This window comes from Chinchilla lanigera, unplaced genomic scaffold (assembly GCF_000276665.1).
Source record: "Chinchilla lanigera isolate Chin_1 unplaced genomic scaffold, ChiLan1.0 scaffold00001, whole genome shotgun sequence".
NCBI classification, from domain to species: domain Eukaryota; kingdom Metazoa; phylum Chordata; class Mammalia; order Rodentia; family Chinchillidae; genus Chinchilla; species Chinchilla lanigera.
Genome location: NW_004955402.1, coordinates 32590759 through 32611956, shown reverse-complemented (window position 1 = coordinate 32611956; position 21198 = coordinate 32590759). Strand labels below are relative to the sequence as shown.

The following is a 21198-nucleotide window of genomic DNA, read 5'->3' as shown; positions in this document are numbered from 1 at the left end:
TCAAATTATAATGCATATGTATTTAATACAAAATATAACAGTGAATGATTCACATTACACCCTGCACTTCATTTAGTGACTAAACATCACTCATCATAAGTCTGCTGCTGCTAAATTCTTACTCTATTTAGGTACAAATTTTGAAAGAAATTTTTAAATTTTTATGAAATTACCACAAAAATGTAAAATGTACATAACTTTTCAAGAGGTAACAGTGGTTTGTATAAAACTACAGGATAATTTGATGTGTAAAATAATTTCTTTTTTTGGTCTTTTTGAGACAGGGTCTCGCTGTGCAGTTCAGGCTGGCCTTGAGCTCACTTTGTAGCCCAGGCTGGCCTCGAACTCACAACAATCCTCCTGCCTTAGCCTTCTAAGTGCCGGGATTACAGGCGTGTGCCACCACTCCCAGTGTGTAAAATAATTTCTATAGATTTAATGAGACAATTCCAGTTTCACAATCTGAAATCATTTCTTTTTAGAAACTGTCTTTTACTGCATTTAGCAGTTAATATTCATAATTTTAATAAAACTTTAAAACTAACATTTCAATAACTGTGTATCCCTATTAGAAATCTAAATCTATTAAAACAAATTGATTCCTTCACTGAGTTGTAGTCTTTCTATTTCCAATATATTACTAATCTCTGTAGATTTGTTTAAAACTGAATTTTTTTCTTTCATTTCCCTCTTATTTGGATGGAATTTGAAAAGAGGTCCCTGGCCTTGGAAAGGGTTTGTTTTCCCCACACTCACAAAGGCCAGTAAGCCCTGAAAAGCTAAAAGAACTCCAAAAATAATAACCAGAGTGAATAAAAATAGCAGGATTCACCACTGCTTGATAATCAGATAGAAATATAAATGCTAAGAGGAAGTAAGTAAAAATGTAGCCAGGATTGGTGTTTACATAAAAATTTGCACAGTGCCTGGAGCTCAGGGCAGAATAGTCAATAGTTATGTTGGTAATAACACCTACTCATCCAATTGATATATTGCTAGCCCTGTTCTCACAATAATTAATTTGATACAGATTCCCAGAGAAACTTGTTCCATATTGATTTTCCATATCACAATTTCATTCTCACATTATTCAGGGAAGTATGTAGGTAGTGGGTTTATAATATTATTATCTTATATTGAGAGGTAGGTTGTGGAAGGGATGAAAATATTATTGAAATGAATAACTTTCAGGTGAAGAATATATTTTGTTATATTTATATTTTAACCTTTAGTCAAAAGTTCATCCTTATGGTTCCTTTGCTGGAAATGTGGAATTTTATTGTATTGTATTGTAATGTATTGTACTGTATTTTATATGTGATGAGGTCTCCCTATGTTGTCTAGATTTCTGGGTTGAAGTGATCCTCTATATTCTGCCTTTGGGACACACCAGTGTGCCTGGCTCTGTATGTGGAGTTTTAAGCCTTAAAAACTATGTAAAAGTTTTGAGTTATTGTAAGACTTAATTTGATGAATCTTCAATTGTCCTTCCTTGTAAGAAAAATTAGCTTGTGGTCTCCATATTGAAATACATGTTTGAGAAAATCCCAGAGTAGGCACCTTTCTGGCTTATGTTTTGATATTAACTTATTCACCTATGGTCAGAATCCAAGAATCCATTTATTTGGGCAATGTCAAAACTCAGATGAGTCAGTAAGATTATGATTATGATTGTGATTAGCTGCTTTGAAGTAGTAGCAGCCAAGTGCTTTATTCAGAGCTCCCTGCTTGTTAATGGAGACAGTTCTTCCCCATGCACCTCTCCCTCCACATGACAGTATTCCTGACGTATTCCAATTAGCTTCAGATGCCTTCTGTGTGCCAGGTATTTTGTTAGGTTCCTGGGATTCAGAGATAGAAGCCAACATCATTCCTTGCCCTCAAGTTGCTGTCAATCAAAGGGAGGAGATGGGCTAGCTATAATGTACAGTGAATACTATAATAGGGATCTAACCAAAATATCATTCAATAAGGTTTTTGTAACTGTGTTCTTTTAGCCAGTGGCTAATTTAATCATTATTATTGAAAAATAACAATATTTAATTTCTTTGCACATGCAGCTATCACATATAATTAAATATCTTTTCAAACTGCGTAATGAGCACTCAACTTTCACTTTTTACGTGAATTTTTACTCCCGTGGTAATCATAAGTGTAAGATATCAAGAAATTTCTATGATCTCTCTCTACACAATGACATATCTTTAAGTAATAGTTACTTGTATTAATTGATCCCTAATAACAAATTTGGTATAGTAGCAATACTTAGTTCCTATGGATTTTTAATTCATTTTAATTAAGTTTATCCCTCCTTCAAATTTTCAGCCTTATTGATAAATTAATTTTCAGCAAATTTGAAGAGATTACCTTTTAAATGACTTTTCAAAAACTATCCTGTTCATGATCATTAACCTTTAACACAAAGTAAATATCGTACTTGTGCATAATTAGAGGAGCCAAAAACGAAACTCTTAAACAGTCAAAATTCCCCAGAAGCCAGAACTTTCATCTATAGTGCTCTTTAAAATTAGACGCATGCTTAAAACTAACCAGATAGATTGGGAGGATATCAGTTTGGTCAAAATATTACCTACTCAAAAATATAAGCGATAGCATTTCCCTTGCAATTCCAGGGTAAGATTTTGCATATCCATTTTGAATAACTTCAGTGAAGTTAAGTGATTTGAAATTGAATGCAGTGGGGCAAGCTGCTAAGATAGATCAAAGCTACTGCAGGTCAAGGAAATCAGGGAAAGTGGAGTCAGCCCCACTTTTCAATCCTTTTCATTGTAGAAACACCAGCAGCACCGGACTCAGAGTGTGGCTGCATCTTGTTATATGTATAGAAGTTTTAAAATCAATTTGATTTTCACTGGTATGATTCTCTAGTGTACTTAATATGCTGTGGATGGATTTCTGAGAATAGTAAGAGGCAGTTACACTTCTCATGAATATATAGCGGATGAGGCACTCTGATTTATTATTCCATTCTATTTTAGAACATGCTTATGATTTTTAAAAAAGAAAAAGAAGAAAAATTCTTAAAAGCACAGACTTGTAGATCTGGATTTTAAATCTCTCACTTTCTAGGTAACTTCAACTAAATTTGTGTCTCAACTTATATACCTATAAAATTTGGTAAAGTTTCTAACCTCTAATTTACTAAAAACAAGTACTTTAAATAATGTATATTGAAGTCCTTCAGTATATGCACTCAAAATTAATAATCCCTGATATTTCAGATATTAGTTTCTTTTTATTTATTAAAATTTCTCTTGTTACTAGTGATTTTCAAAAATCTGTATGAAACTCAAGAAAACAGTGAAGGACAATAACAAGCTTTCTAGAAAAAAACTAAATAGCCTTAACTCATAATACCAATTCTAAAGCTCAAGAAACATCTTACAAATACTCAAGATTCACTATTCAAAGATTTTAATAATATGATTCAAGAAGCAATGTGTATGCAACTCTCAATAAATTTTGATTATGAATTATGAAATTTGTTGTAGCTCTCAGTTTAATTGTAATCCCACTGATATTATTTAACCTTGCATTTACTTTTTTTTGCTAATGAAGTAAATATTTAGCTCACTTTATTGCACACTTGCTCCAATGGTATTGATTATTTTATCTTTTGTTCTGTAATCTCAATAAAATGCCAACCATCACAGTGGAAGTAGTTTAATGTAGAAATTTAGCACCAAGAAATTAGCAGGGGTCTATATCCCACTCATAGAGGAGAAAATTATTTAACCTTGCCTACTGTGTAATTGATTTTTTAATGTCTCAATGCAAAAGATGCTTAAAAATTCTCTAAATCATAAGCTGTGTTACATTTAATTCTCAAATGTACCAATTGTACATTTAAATTATGCTAATTTAGGTTAATTTTTATACCATCCAAGTTGTATCGCTAAGATACTTTGTAACAGAAAGAAAAAATATAGAAAAATTCCAGTTAAAGCCAAATTATAAAACTGAACTCCATGATTGAAATTTAGTACTTATTTGGAAATTATACAGTTTCTGGGAGGCAACCGGGCAGAGCCTTACTTCAATTCAAAAGCATTTGTGGTACATTCAGAGCATCATACAGAGACCATTTGCAGTTTTGAGTGAAAGACATGTTGGTACCCCTGTACCAAGATGCAGGCAGTAGCACATGAGTCCCCCAAGCCTCTGGAAACATCTGGATGCTCGACTGAAATGATTATTTCTCGTCCAAATCTTAGAATGCATGTGTAGATACTGCCCGAAACCAAGATAATTTTATTTATTCAAGTTACCTTTGAATGGACAATGAAAAGACATACCCTTTTTTCTGTAAGAGGAAATAGTTCCTCTAAATGTTTTTTATCACATGTTGCCAACAGTTCTAGGGGGCGTGGAGCATAGAGATCCTTCCAGGGATAGGCAACTTGCTAGCTGCTGAGACTGCTAGCTGGGGCAGTACCTCTGAGGTTGGCTGCAGGCTCAGAAGAGCATTGAAAATAGAGATTGCCAAAGACAAAGAGCATGAAACCAAGTGGGGATAAGAGAAAGGATAAGGAGAGATTGCATTTCCATGGATGGGATAGGTGAAGGTCAATTACTTTGCTGTTTATTCAGATACTTCATGTTTTAAATTATGCTCCATATACAGAGGATGCATCATATACATACCTTTAAATGATCTTGTTTATTGACTTCAGAGCTTTGCTTAAGAATAATGTCTTGCCAAGATCTCCTCCTGTCCTTTGACCCTAATAGCACAAATCCTCTTACCTCATTTGGCTCTTGAAATTAAATGAACTTGGGGCTGTGTGTATAGCTCAGTAGTAGAGCACATGCCTAGCATGTGTGAGGCCCTGGGTTCCATCCTCAGCACTACAAAATAAATAAATAAATATCATTAAATTAGCTCTAAACTCTAAGCAATTTTTGCTCTTGGAGGCCACAGCAGACATATATGTTAATTAACATTTACCATGTCATGGCTGAAACTATGCCATGGTTTTGTTGTCCTTTAATTTTTTTTTCAAAATATCAGATTAAAACAAAATTTGTTGGGGGCTGGAGATTTAGCTCGGCAGCACAGCGCCTGCTGAGTTCGATTCCTGGTACTGGAAAAAAAAAAATTCTTTCCTACTCAAACATCACAGACTTTCCTAGTGAACTGAAAATAGAGTTACCCTAATTTATACAAACAGGAATCAGGCAGAGTGGCACACATCTGTAATCCCAGATATTCAGGAATCTGAGGCAGGAGGATGTCAAGTTTGAGGATTGCCCGAGAAATTTAGAGACCTGTTTCAAAATTTTAAAAATTAGCTGGGCCTGGTGGCGCATGCCTATAATCCCATCGCTCAGGAGGCTGAGGCAGGAGAATCACTGCAGTTTAAGGCCAGCCTGGGCTACAAAGTTAGTTCAAAGCCAGCCTGAACTGCATAGTGAAACCCTGTCTCAAAAAGACAAAAAAAAAATTTTTTTTTACATTAAATTAAAGGGCTGGGGGTGTAGCTCAGTGACAGAGCACCCTCTGTGGTACTCAGTTTGTTCTGCAGTACCACTGAAAACTATACAAATAAATTAAAATGTGCTTTTGCATTTGTAGGAATATGTTACTACTTCATAACCCTAATGATAACTGAGGACTTATAGTAGCATTAGTTTCAATTTTTCACAAATTGAGATGAATTAAATTAAGTATAGCAAGTATTTTTGAAACATACTTGTAACTCTCCCTAGGACAAGGGTGATTGGAGTTACCTGTCAGGCATGATCTCCCTCTAGATCCTCAGAAAGCATATATTTTTGCTGAGAAAGAGTAGACTAATATAGGTGAAACACTTAAACATCAGGCACAAAAGGCAGAGGAAGTATGCTAAGCACTTCGAACTTCAGCCCAAAAGGGATGATTAGTAGCCTTTTGTGAAGCTGAAAAGGCTTATGGGAGAAAAGTGACTTAGTATGGTGAAGCTGCTATAACAAAACTAACCATAGACATGGGTGAATTAAACAGCATCTATTCTCACACTTCTGGAGGCAGGCACTGGCAGATTAAGCATTTAGTGATGAATAGAGAACAAGTTTTCTTGCTGTACCCTCACATGGCAAAAAAGAGGGAAGACAGCACCCTGGGGTTCCTCTTATGAAGGTACTAATTTCATTCATGAATTTCTGCCCTTCTGCCCTAATCACTTCTCAAAGGCTGTACATCTGAGTACCATCCGTTTGGAGATTAGGATTTCAACATATGTGTGTTGGAGGGAGATATAAACATTCAGTCCGTGACAAGTAGGAACTTGGATGGCATTCTGATTTTGGATGGGCAGGGAGAGAGGGAAAGGCACCTTGGCAAGAGAAATAATGTAAGGGCAGAATCACCCAGCACAAGTGAGAAATAAAAACCTGTTTACAACCAAGGGCTTGTGTTGGCAATAGAGGAAGTTTGGCTCAGCAGGTGGGACAAAGTTTTAGGAGAACCTGGAGGGTGGGAGGAAGGGATTTAAAATGGATTCTTTAATGTAGAGGAGGGGAGCCATTCAGGGTTTTGTTTTGCTTTGTTTCGCTTTTTGAGACAGGGTCTCATAGTTCAGGCAGACTTTGAACTCACTAGATAGCCCAGGTTGGCCTTGAACTCACAGTGATCCTCTTGCCTCAGCTTCCTGAGTGCTGGGATTATAGGCATGCGCCCCACACTGGCTCCATGAGGGTACTTGAGCAGAAGTGTGCCATGATATTTAAAAGAATGTAATTGCTCTTGTGCGTTGAAAGACAAATGCTAAGGCACTTATTGACTGCTTTTCTTTTCTTTTAATCTTTGTGGATTCCAGTCCCCTCATCATTTACTATTTAGTGCTCAAGAATGCCGCAGCATGACACCTCCTCCCAGCCATCTCTCTTGCACTTCCCTTTCTGATGACTGGGTAAGAGCAGAGCCATGGGTGGGGTGGAGCATTCATCTAGAACATGAGACAACCTACTTCTGGAGGAGGAAGCGAACAGGAAGGCAGGAGCCTCAGCCCCAGGCTCTGGCCTCCGCTTGCACAAGCAGCAGTGAAGTTTCTCCATGTGGCGTGGTGCTAGCTCTACCCTCTAGGGAAAGCAGGCCTCATGGGAACCACGCAAGTCACAGCCACCTGGCCCTGTGATAGTGCACTGGGTGAGGCCTGGTGTAGACACACTGCTAAGGAGCAGCTTTTAGTCACATCTACCCAGAGGATGCATTTTATGCCCTACTTTTTCATCATTCTCCATTAACCAAGCAATTGCTTTCTTCTACAGTCTGACCTGAGACATGTTTGAGCCCAGGCCGCCAAGAAAGACATTCATCCTGGATATAATGTTCTGTCTATATCTCTGCACCATAGAGCATATCTCTATCCTTCCTCCCATGTTGTTTGTAAATCTTTTTTTTTTTTTTTAAGTTGGGGGTGTAAGAAGGAAAGTAAACATTTTAATTTTTGCATTTCTCCAAGCCAATTTATTAATTTTTAAAAACAAAATGCATCTAATCTGATGGAATATTTATAAAAATTGGGAGCTCATTGTCAACGAAATCACATTTATTTAATCTAGTATTAGACTGCCTCTTTTTTTTTAACCAGATGGAAAACATTAGCAGTAATAGTGAACAAACATCCAGGCTCCCAGAGGTCATTTTTAACCACCATTAACAATCTGGTTTTCACAGATTAGTAATATGCAAAAGGCAACAGTCCAGTAAAAGAGGCGCAAAAGGCAGTCAAAGCTGCTTCTGTGCTCTTTATTTACCTAATATTTAACTACTTTAAAAAACCTTTGTTAAGTGAGACATTTGAATCTTCTGAGGTTTGAATTGGCAGATTTTACTCTGGAATTGCAGTCCCTTTGCAATAGACACTGATGGCAAAATACTAATGAAACCTTCCCAAAGCTGGTGAAAAGAGAAGCTCATTATTGATGACATTAGTAGGTTTTCCTGTGGTTAATATGGTTTCATTTATTAGCAATTTGTCTGAAGCTTTCATATCCATGTAAAGCTACTAATTATAAAGTAGGAAAGAAGTGTGTTCTTACACATCATGTTTGAACTTTTAAATTTAATTATCAAGTTGAAATTTGATATAAGGTAAACAGTCCACAAAGTATACTAACAAATCAAAAAGAATCTGATCTGTAATGTGATAAGGACATGGATTCTAGAATTGCTTACTCAGAAACAAATGATCTCATTTAAATCATGTGCTGAGTAGTTGATAAAGTTGCAGACTGGTATAGTCTCATGGTGCCCTGAAGATAAATGCAGATATGCATGTTTGTTTTTACGCTTGTTCAGATTCAATATTGTGTATGGCTATGAAATATCAGTATGTTTAACAGGTTACCTGAGGCTCAGTGGGAAAAACTGGACATGATATGCATTTATCTTCATTTCAAAATATCATTATGTTTAGTTTATATATTAATGATTTGCTGTCAACCATCATGCAACTCTTCTTTCATATAATAGTGTTTTTAGGAAGTATATTTAAGTCTATACTTAAAATACTTCATAGATATTTCCTCATTATTTTCTTCTTTTTGAGACAGGGTCTCACTATGCAGTTCAGGCTGGTTGTGAACTCATTTCACATCTCAGGCTGGCCTTGAATTCACAATGATCCTCCTGCCTCAGCCTCCTGGGTGCTGGGATTACAGGCATGCACCACCACACCCAGCTATTTTCTTATTACATAGAGAAAGCTAATGTATTAAGGTGCACCTGAACCTTTAGAGCGAGGTCAGCAATTACCAAGACAAGTGGGAATGAGGTTGTGTAAATGCTATCTGGCTATTGGACAAAGTACTTGCCATTAAGGAATTTAGGGATGCAAGAGTATTATTTGCTTCCCTCACTAACTGTGCATATTTTCTGAAACATTTACATATGCATATATGTTACATAGATGTATTTAAATATACACAAGCATGCACGTGCATGTGTATGCATGCAACACTCCTGATAGTCATCAAGTAGAATGCAAAACTGCCATTTACAATAACTGTTGAGGATTTTCCTGTCCATTCATGATATTGTAGTATAGGTCACTGCTTTGGGGAGAAGTTTCATTTCCCTCTTTATAGAAATTTTTACATAGACAATGAAATCTCCCCATATTGCTACAAGTGCCCAGGGCCATTATATTCCATTTCTTGCTGAGGGAAATGAATAGTGAGGAGCGAACTGAAATGAATTCTGGTCCATGCCATAATTTAGAATTTACAACCTCCTGGGGTTCCTTTCAGTAATAACTGAAGATACTTTAATGAAGTCTTATTGTTTGTCCAACACTGTGTTAGGCACTGGTCATACAGGGGAAACAGAGCCCCTGGCTCCAAGTAACACACAACTTAGTGGGTGCCTAATGGAGTAAGTAAACAGCACTATGCCCAAGGCCTGTGAAAGGTGTTCTGGGGACACGGGAGATATCTAGCCCCTGGAAATGTGGGAGAAGTCCATCAAACCTGCTCAGAATGCCTTTATCTGTATTATGGTATCTCTTCAGACAAAACCAGAAAGCTTAATTAAATTAGGTGACTATTGCAGAAATCAGTTAGAAATTTGAAAATATAATTATCTGTTTAGCTGAATGATTGGATTTCTTTGATTTATTTAGATTTTCCTAGATAAAAATAATTTATTTAGATTATGTAGACTCAATGTCCTGTAGGTAAATACTTTTTTATGTCTTGCCATCATTCTAGCTAGCACATAAGCAAAATAGATAAGAACAACTTGTTATTCACAATACAGATGAGTTTTTTGGTTCTTTGTTTGTGTTATTGTTCCTGGGCATCGAACCCAGGGTCTCATGCATGCTAAGCATGTGCTCTGCCACTGAGCTGCACCCCTGTTGTTGCAGATTACAATTTTTATTAGTCCAAGATAAAAAGGTAAGAGATGGGCTGGGGATATAGCTCAGTGGCATAAGTGCCTGCCTGGCAAGCACAAGGTCGTGAGTTCGATCCCCAGTACTGCAAAAAAAAAAAAAAAAAAAGTAAGAGATGGCCAGCAAGCAAATAAATATTTACAAACTAACAGCCAACTTGTATCTCTATTTTAAATTGCTTTTTAAAAACAAGCTGATCAATTACTAGGCAACCCTTCCAGGCTGACTTCCAACCACAACTCTAGGCTTCCCCCCAATTTCTTTCTCACTTTTCTGCATCTTAAAGGCCAAAAAATTCTAGGAGACTTCTGGCTCTGTAGTTTTGAGGGCCTTCCAATTAAAACCAGGCTCCCTCATTTCAAGGAAGGGAGGGATGCTGATGAGATTTCTGTTAGAAAACTTAACTTGGCCCCCCTCTTTTGCCTGTTCCAGGAACTGCTTTTCTATAGGAGTTGAATAATGGTGAGGAGCCTGGAGAGGAGCTAACTTCAGGGCTCCATGCTCACAGAACTGCTATGCATAGGCCAGGCAGGCTCTGCCCTCACTTCCTGTGGCTCCCTTCTATGGTTCTGGGAATTGTAAAAGAGCATATGAGAAGTACATTGGGTTCTGAGGATTTCTAATTTCAGGTTACAGTAAGCAAATTCTTTTGCAGATATTAAAAGAAAATGAAAAGAAAAACTTTCAGAAAATAATGCATATACAACTAATATTTTTCTCTTCCTTGTTTAAAGGTGAACACACTCAAGAAACAAGTTCACCTCATTCACTCAAAAAGGATGTGGAAAATATGGGGAAAGGTAAAGTTTTAATGTTGTAGAACTTCTCTTAGCTTTAAAGGACTATGGAGATAATAAGGGGGTATTTTTGTTCTACACCATATTTTAAGCTTGACAAGCAACATATGAATAATATATGGACCATTGGGTGGATATAATTGAGATTAATGCATACATATCAATCAATACATGACACTGTAATATAATACTTTAAAATAATATATTGCATTGATTTATATTCATGGATTTCTGCACAAAATCTATCCTATGTCTATGCAACACTTTTTTAACTGGTAAAATATTTTGCCTTATAATAATAAATTGCCACATATAACAGTTCTCTGGAGAGTTATTTGTAAAGATTAGTAAAATGACGCTTCTTTTTTTCTCTATTAGAAGAACTTCAGAAGGTTTTATTTGAACAAATAGACTTACGGAGACGACTAGAGCAAGAATTTCAAGTGTTAAAAGGAAACACATCTTTCCCCGTATTCAGTAAGAAATCGCTTTTATTCCATTACATTTATGAAACTTGATGACATTTCTCTTACACTTTAAAAATGCAATTCTAAGTAGTAAGTGATTAAGTACAAAGCCCTCAGCCTTCCCATGGTCTGTCTAAATATTCATAAACTTTAGTCTCCCTTATTTATTCTTTGAATTGATTTACAGATAAAATTTCTTACCAGAACCTTTGTGTATTTATGAGTTGATATACATGTATTTGTCTGTATGGTGGTATATTTAAAATATGTATGTAAACATGTAATTAAATATGTAAATATATTTACATATTTGGATATGCCTAGATCATATACTTTAAAATAAAACAAACACCCAGGTATTCATTATTCTCTAAATTAGGCAGGAAACAAAAGAACAATTTACTTTTATTTTCAGATGGCTCTGGATAGATGCCTGGTACTTGAGATACATACAAATATGAGGACTTAAACTTGAACCATTCAGAGCACATACATCTATTTTATTATAGGTATTCCCTTATTTTGGGGGCATACATTTCAAGACCTGAATGGAAATCATAAAACCACAGATAGTATCAAACCCTATACGTATGCTATGATTTTTCTTATACAGACATACGATAAGGTTTAACTTACAAATTATACACACTAAGAGATTAACAACACTAATAATAAAAGAGAAAACTTACAATATACTATAGTAAAAGCTCTTTAAAGTTTATAAATTATTGATTTCTTCAAATTTTTGTTTAATTTTTTCAGACTGTGGTTGACCTCAGGTAACTGAAACTGATGTTGGTGAAACCAGCATGAGAGGACTACTATAATTAAACTTGGTATACTTTTAGGGGTTTATAGTCTCTAAAAGCCCATACTTAATGTTAGAATTCCATTTCAAATGTTGGAGCAAGAGATATAGCCTAAAAACTGTTGTTCTGCTTTCAAAGTCTTGGAGTTTGGGAAAGGCTTTATGGTAGATACCCAGCTTGCTAAAATTCACCTCCTCTGGACTCAGTCACACTTAGACAAATATATCCCAGTAGTGGTTTTTTTTTTTTTTTTTATCTTATTAGAGTTTAATGTAGACATATTCCCCTTTCAGAGAAGAGAAAGTGGGAAAGAAAATAATATGCAGACACTTTTAAAATTCTATAAATGAGGGCTGGGGATGTGGCTGTGTGGTAGAGCACTTGCCTACCATGTGCAAGGCCCTGAGTTCAGTCCCCAGTACCACACACACACACACACACACACACACACACACACACACACACGGACTATAGAAACATAACCATATATGTTTTTTTCTGGGGCACTTCTTTAGAAGGCTAACATGCCTCTTGTTAGTAATCTGGGTATCACAAAACTCAAGTTGACAATTCTTATACCAGAGCCATATACCTGCAACTAGAAGACATTTCAGTATTTGTGACCATTTCATTCCAATGAACTGAAGATCTGAACTCATCAGAGCTTCCCAGGGCTTATCACCAGCAAGAGCTGAAAGACGACTTTGGAGAGCATTGGGAACAGTGCCAGGTTCCCGGCAACATGGCACACTGAGTTCCACTTGCACTTAATGGGGCTCAGCCTGAAGAGGACATTATGTGATGGAAAAGAGCTCGTACTATAGGAGCAGTAGCTGACAAGTTTCTGATTTCTCCAGAACTACAAGGGAGGTTGTGGGTTCCTAGGGCTTTGGTGTTCTGAATTGAGAGAATTCTTCTGGCCTTAGATTGAAACCAGGAAATTAGCCAATAGCTTTTGATAGTGCATTTGGGAACATCATAACATTTGTAGCTTCAAGAAACATTTAAAATACCTTTGAGGCCTTAAGAAACAGTTGATTTGGCAGGGCATAGGGGCTCATCTCTGTAACCCCAGTACTTGGAAGGCTGAGGCAGAAGGATCACTGCAAGTGTAAGGTCAGCCTGGGCCACATAGTGAGTCCAAGACCAGTCTGAACTAACATAATGAGACCATGTCAAAGGAAGGAAGGAAGGAAGAACAAAAGAAAGAAAAAGAAAGAAAGAGACAGAAAGAATGAGAAAGAAAGAAAGAAAGAGAAATAAATAGGTGCTTCAACAAGATTCTCTAACTTTTAAAACTGTATCTTAGGAAAGACTGTGTCTTACAGTTCCTCCCAGTAATGAGCAACAGATGATTTGTTTTTTCACAGCTGGTGTTCATCTAACTGTTGAATTTGCAAAGCCCTGCTCCAGCAGAGGGAGTCCAAGTCCAGTCAAATCTCCAGTGTGCCCTTTTAGCGCCCCATGAAACCAGTGTAGCTGTTATTTATCCTATTAATAAAAGCTAATAATTATGTTAAGGACTTAAGTAATTCACAGTAATTTAGAAATTTCTCTTAGTGTCTGTTCTATCATACAACATGTACATATTTCTGTTTTAAAGATGTTATAGTTGGGGGCTTGGGATTTAGCTCAGCGGCAAAGCACTTGCCTGGCAAGCACAAGGTCGTGAGTTCGATTCCTGGTACCAGAAGAAAAAACTACAAAAACAAAACAAAAAAATAAAAATGTTAGAGTATTACAACTGGCCAGGTTTAATTCAGTTTTTGATCTGAATTAATATGAATCATTTGTGACTGCCACATATATGAAACATGACCATTAAACACCAACAAAAAATTTCTACTTTTCCTTTGCCTAATATGCTCTGCTGACCAAGGAAGTGGGATGTGTGTGACCAAGTTTGAATAATGCGTGGTTTAGATATACCACAAAGAGGCAGTCAATTTCACACGGATGAAAATAGCAAATGCACATTACGTGTTTGTTAACTAAATGCCAGGGGCCATGAGGCTAGTAGACAGATTGAGATTTGCTCAGATGAAATGGGGAAAACCAAACTTTGTAAAGCCACATCGGAAGGAAGCATAAATGAATCTCTGTAAGAAGTTTGTACAGCATTCTACCAGGAGGTAGACAAACTCAGTCATATTGTAAAATCCAGGTATTTAGAGCAATGGGGACCCCAGCTTTGAACTGTAGCATGTGACAATTAGGAATCTAGGCTAGAAATCTACCAGACCTGAGTTCACTGCTCCTTGATGATTGTCTCACCTTGGAAACTGTAAAATGGTTCAGATAATTCCTGTTTTGTACGATGAAAAGACTAAATGAGACAATACCTGTGAGAGGCTCTGCCTATACCCAGCACAGGATAAGTGTTCAGTAACTGTCCCAGTGATAATGGTGATTATGAGCCAGGAGAAACAAGAGAAGAGTATCAGCACTGAGCTCAAGAAAAACATTTCTAAAATTAAAACTAAATATTGGACTTTGGGGGATTCTTTTGGTTGGAAGGACTAATGAGGACTATGAGAATGAATCCTGGGCATAGAGAAGTGTATTAGTCAGCTTTTCCATTACTGAGACACAATACCTGATACCCACAACTTAAAGGAGGAGAGGTTTAATTTAGCTCACTCTTTCAGATTCAGTGCATGGTTGGTAGACTTCAAGGCAGAAACCTTGCAGCAGAAGGGTATGATGAAGCAACGCTGCTCAGGTCATGGTGGCCTGGAAGCAGAGGAGGGGAACGGCAGAGGACCTTGGATTGTACACAAGACCATACCTCCTTGGCTTACCCATACACACATCCAAGGATGTGCTGTGTGTTAAGCCATGAAGTTGATATATCAAGGTTAACAATCAAAACAAGATCCAGGTAAAATTAGAGTGTAGAGGAGGAAGAAGAGAAAGGGACAGAGAAAAGGAGAGAAGAAGAGGAGGAGGAAGAAGACAAAGAGACAAAGGAGGAGGGAAAAAGGAGAAGAATTAAAAGAGGAGAAGAAATTAAGTTCTCTCCTTGGGCTTCAGGCAAAGGTTTGGAGGAGGAGCAGGCAAATCTTATGTTGAGCCTGAGGCTTCCAGAGCTGCTGTCCATGAGCACTTCTGCCTGACCCTGATGAGAAGACACGGAAGGAGGAGAGGATCAAGACCACAGGCAGGCAGGTGTTCCCTGAGGCAAGAAGCTAGAAGTTCACAATGAGGGCTGCAAGTCTTGCACTGTCTCCCCACTACTAGCCAGGTGGTCCAAGGCAAGCTTCCTAACCTCTTTTCCAACAGTAAAGCAATACTGCTACGTGCTTCCCGAGGTTGCTGAGAGGATTACATGAGCAAACTGTTCAAAGTGCCTTGCATGGCAATGGATGCATAATGATAATAAATGTGAGTTGTTACTGTACACCATTTTAAAGTTTAATGCTCACATTCCTGCAGGGACTTTATCATAAACCAACTAGTATTAGAAATCAGAGCTTCTAGAAATTTCTTGGCTCCATCTAGTATGAATGGAACAGGCAGCAATGCTTATTTTGATGCCAGACAATAAGTGTAATTGAGAAACTGGGTAGGACTTGAGAAAAGAGGTCTGGAGAGTATCTTAAGGAAAGGCAGTAGAAATGGACTCTAGGATTAGGGGAGAATAGAAGTGGTGGGGGTGGAAGAAGAGGAGCTCTACTGTTATCAAGGTCACTTTGAGGTGACAATAGAATAGCCAAACAAACATGTTCTGCAGTGACAATCATATAGGGCTGTACAGTAGTAAGTGATTAAAGGAGACCCCGACTACCACCACTCTAAAATCCCCCACTCATGACTGATATGTTCAGTTTTGCAGCTTCAAATCCAGAAGTCATTTTGCCAACATATGTGTTTATCATATCTAGAAATCTATTTTCTCTTCCTCTCTTCTCCAATATGCTAACCCTTCCTTTATTTACTTTACTGTCTTCCCACTGGCCCTCTGTATGCCCTCAAACCTTCACCATGCATCTGCAACCTATTAACAGTAGCAGTAGATGATGGCAGTAAGTGGGTGCCCTGTGACCTCCCTTCCTCTCTCCAGCCTTTTCTGCCTGTTGCTTTTAACCCGATCTTCCTAAAACTCTTACACTTGGCAACAAATCTTCCACTCAAGAAGCTATAGCAATTTGTATTGTGCTGTAGCTATGTTAACTCCTGACTCATTCTCAAAATCCTCTGTAGTAGGTACATGCTGCCTCTCCAGTTTTATTTCCACTTGTCCCCCTGTCAGCTCCAGCTCCAAGGCAGATGGTTCCCTCTCCTGTTTTCTACCCTGCACATTGTTTCTCTATAAGGCACTCTGGGACTGGTCCTCCTCCATATCCTGTGTACAGCTCATATCTCACCATTTCCAGAAAGTTTTCCCACTCTTACAGTGGGGTTCCCATTCCCGACAACTTCTTGTCTGTATTTCTGGTTCCATCAAGTTCTGTGTTGACTCCTCTTCTGACGGTTTCACTCTTGGTACTCACTTCTACCTCACTGATCTATACCTAGGTTCAGGAAAGAGCTACTCAGAACTTTCCTCTGCTGCTACCTCTAATATCTGGAACATTGTGGATACGACATACTCTCAGGAATTGGTTCCTAGGAGTGTTGGTGTCACTCTGGAAGAGATTAAAACTAACAGTAAAGCTGATTGTGGTGGCCCACACCTGTAATCCCAGCACTCTGGGAGGCTAAGATAGAAGGATTGCAAGTTCAAGATCTGTTTGAGCAATTTAGCAACTTAGTAAGACTTTGTCTCCAAAAAATGTGTTTAAAATAAAACAAGGGCTGGGACTGTAGCTCTCTCGATGTTCAATTTTGAATACTGGAGGGGGGAAACTAACAACAATGAGGGATACTGGATCCCTGAAGACCGCTGTTTAAAGAAGCTTAGCCAGGGCTCCTGGGTTATGTCCTTGGTTCTGCAGGTATAAGAATGAGCTCATGGCACTTGAGAAATGTGAATGAAAAGGCCAATCAGTTACTATGGGGAAAGATAATGAATAGGGCCAAAGAGAACCCTTCATATACTTCATCTAAACATCATCATTTAGATTCTTATCTTTCTTATTTTAAAGAGAAAAGAACAAAAACAAAATAACAAAAACAAAACAGCACAGCACAAAAACTATAAAAGTGGGGCTGGGGATTTAGCTCAGCGGCAAAGCGCCTGCCGGGCAAGCGCAAGGTCATGAGTTCGGTTCCCAGTACCGGAGAAAAACCAAAAAAAAAAAAAAAAAAAAAACTATAAAAGTGATATAGAATTTCAAAACAAGATGATAGGAAATCAATAATGGTTGTATTACTCATTGTTATCTTCAAAGTAGTTTCTCAGATTACCAGATATAGGTATGCAAGATTGATCAAGCAATTAAACATTGGCTGTTCCTTTCAATAAACTAATACCAAAGAGTAGTGCAATTATCTTAGCTATCTTGCATATATATACGTATATTTTTTTTCTTTCCTTCTTTCTTTTCATACCAGTTGTTCTTTCTTATTGAGCAATTTCTTTCCCTTTCACAATATCTATTGTACCTTCCAGATTTTATTTACTCTTTCAGGTTCTTACACTAGGGAGACAATGCAGTGTTTACACATGCGGGTCTGATTTATTTCACTTATGAGTATGGTCTCTAGTTACATCCATTTATCTGTAAAAGCCTCGAGTTTATCTTTCTTTATAGCTGAGTAATACTCCATTATATAAAAATACCACATAGATTCTGATAAAGAATCACTCTTACAAATTACTATGATTCTTTCTTCTTAGAAACAAACACACTGCATCTCCTCTACCTGGATCTGGTTGTCTGTATCTTTCACCTGTGACTGTCACTGTGGATTTCTTTTGTGTTCAGTGCTTTCCTTCCTTTCCTAATTACTCTTTTTGGAGCATCCTCTGGGTGGGGCTGGAGTGGCTTCCACCATATTGTCCAAAAGATTGAAAATATCCCTAGCTGTTTGAAAACAGTGGTAACAAAGTGTAGACAACATACCCAAAATAAGCCTCTAGGCCTATTGCTAGTGGAGTGGGATCTAGATGAGCCCGATATACCATATGGGGTCTCCCCTTCTTTAGAGCCCCCAGAGTGTAGGCTGCATACATCTCATAGCTGTTTAGAAATCTGGCTTTCTGCCTCTCTCATTCCCATGCAGAGCCCTTGCCACTGAGCTGACTGGCCTGTGGCTCTGCAGTGCTCCTTGTGCTACCCCTTTTTATACTATAGTTTTCCAAAAATAGTAGTTTTAAGTGATTCTCACTAGAGAAATAAGTTTAATGACCTTCTTTCTCCAGTTAAATTATGTTTTTAATCAACCTTTGGAATGTAGCTAACACTAAAAGTCTTATCTCAAAAATTATATGTATGGTTGCTATAGAAAATTTTAAATATACAGAAATACAAAGAGAAGAAAAAAAGTGCCCAGTGACCACAGTTAACATTTTGGAGCTTCAGTCCTTTTAATACATACTGAATCATTTTTTAAAATAAGGTGAAACATTATATAGTACCCATCTTTTTTTTTTTGTACCGGGAATCAAACTTCAGACCTTGCGCTTGCCAGGTAGGCACTTGTGCCCTTGAGCTATATCCCTGGCATCCCCACCATTTTTATCCTCCTTAAAATGTGGCTCTTTTCATTAATACACAGCAGCCTATGAATGTCCTTTTTTGTTTATTTGTTTTGTTGTTGTGGACCTGGGGATGGATCTCAAGGCCTTTGCACTAAGCTGTATCCTCAGTCCTTTTTACGTTTTTGTTTTGTGATAGGATTTCACTAAGTCTCTCATCTTCCCAGGGTGGGATCTAACTTGTGATCTTTCTACCTCAGACTCCCATAGTGCTGAGATTACACATATGCACCACATTATGAAGGTCCTGTAATGCTGGCCATTATGGTTTATCCAAGTTTCAGGTGAGGGATGGCCTTGAAACTGAATCTTTGAGTGTATCCATTATTATTTCCTTGGGAGAAACTCCTAAAACAGTTTCTATGTTGAAGGGTCTGAAATTCTTACAGCCTTCAAATTTCAAGTTGCTTTCTAGAAAAGTTATACCAGTTTATACTCCCACTCCCAAGACTACACATATCTTTTAGTCTTTACTATCTTAAGTGGAAAAGGAAGATTTTCATTTGCCTTTCTTTTATTCTGACATGCTGAACACCTTTCATTCGTTTGCATATTTTGTGAATCCTTATTTTTTATTCTCTATCCATTTTTCTTTAAATATATTCAAGTTCTTACTGAATTGTATGAACTTCTTACATGAAGTACTAAGATATTAATTCTGAGACATGTTGCAGATGTTCTTTATTGTACCAATATCTCCCATGTTAACTATGATGTGTTACATTTGGAGAGTTTAATTTGTAATCTATTTTCTTATCAAAGGTTTTATTCCTGTCTAATTGAATCCAGCAGTCTTTTCCTCTGTGATTTTTGCCTTTGATGCTCTTCTCCACTTTAATCTTGCAAAAATATTCATCACTTTCCCTAGTATTTTAATAGCTTCATTCTTTTCATTTTACGTAATTGTATTAAGTACCATAGTGGAGCAATGAGCATGAATTAAGTATGGACTAGTTTTTATCCTCGCACTCTGTGTTTTGTATAGCCATTTCCTCTCCCAGATCAGAATTTCTGGTGTCCTGAGGAGATGCTTGAGACAAGTCATCTTTCAGTCACCCCTATTCCTACTCCATGTCAGTTTACCACTCTAGTCAGAGGCACCTCGTATTCCTCAGATAGAGGCACCTTCTGAGGCTCTGAGGAAAGTTCTGTCCTTCCCAGAGGGAGACATGCTTTGTACCTGGGACTGTCTGCATCTAGAAACACACTAGTCTTCCTGGAAGCTTTGGGCCACACTACGGAACATGGTGGTGGAACCTGCAGTTTGGGGTGGGTTGATTCCCCTGTTGCCTCGGGTCCTGCTCAAGCAATCCTCCCTCTGAACTCTCCAAAGCAATGAAGGCTCCTCCTTCCATCCTCACGTTGCACCACATACTTCTCTTCACTACAACATTTTTCACATCACATTCAGATGTGAGAGTAGGGATTGAGTCTTTTTAAAAGATCAATTATAATACATGCTGGGCCTCGGAAGGAATTCTAATAGCATACAAAGGTAAAAGTCAGAAATAAAAAGAATGAAGACTTTTAATCTCTAAGTAGCCAGAATCTCATGAGTGCTAAAGGATTTTTAATCTTGGAAGTGATGGGAAACCTTTGGAGATTTTTAAGCAGAACAATGAAAGGGATTTGTAAAAGGAGGGACTATAGTCCCGAAGTCAGTCAGAAAGCTATTCAGGGAAGAAGTGCCTGTATTTGGGAGGTAACAATGACAAAGACAAAGAGGGGAAGATAGAGGTAGAATACTCAAGTGCAGAGGTGAAAGAAAGAGAGGAAAAGTTGAGGATGAACGTTCTGGTTTCTTAAACTGCTGGCCTGTCTATTAAGCACAAATACAATGTGAAATCATCCCAGTTTCTCCATTAAGGCCGAAAGAGCCAAAATCAGTCAAGTCTACTCTTTTTAAAAGATCACACGGAAAAGATGCAATACTGTACTATTCATTTGGAAGTCATTCCCTTCCTTAATGAAATAAAAGTGATCAATAATGTAAACCAGCAACACTAGTTCTGTATGATAATATCTCTTAAATTTGCCCTCTTCTCAGACTGAGACCATGTCTGTAGAATGGCACCAGGTCATAGAAGGACCGTGACAGGGCTAATATGGAGTGAGAAGGATGCTAGTTGGGAGAGTCAGGCCAGAGTACAAGAGCAGGGAGCTGCAGGAAAGCCAGGCAAGCATTTTCCTATGTCTTGTTCACCCAGAAGGCACTGCATGCACAACCGTCAGCATTTCCTTTGGGCAGCTCTATCTCAGGTCCACTTCCTCAGTGGCACTGGACTTCTGAAGACAGTGAAAGCTTTCATGCTGTGTCATGTTAGAGAACATGATGTTTCTGTGTAATTCTTATATGCAAGGGATTAGACTTGATGGGATATGAGATTCTATGAAACGTAAGATGTAGACCTTACCCTTTCAAAACTTATTGTCTATTCTACTTATGTTACAGAATATTGAAACCATATTATTTATTTTAAAAAATAAGTGAGAGGGGACTCTCTATGGAACTGTCAGCAATATTTTTACTAGGTACAGCTGTTCCTTGTGTCAATGTGAAATTTGTTCTACACTCCTCTGCAGATA

General features: G+C 37.7%; 1 protein-coding gene across 1 annotated transcript in view; it reads left to right on the top strand.

Annotated features, from left to right (window-relative positions):
* The window catches only part of Skor2 (SKI family transcriptional corepressor 2), a 41423-nt gene that overhangs the window by 6655 nt on the left and 13570 nt on the right, over positions 1 to 21198 (top strand). The window contains exons 5-6 of the mRNA XM_013510345.1: positions 10631 to 10696; positions 11072 to 11170. Coding sequence (XP_013365799.1) covers positions 10631 to 10696; positions 11072 to 11170 — 165 coding nt within the window. The remainder of the gene's footprint in view (positions 1 to 10630; positions 10697 to 11071; positions 11171 to 21198) is intronic.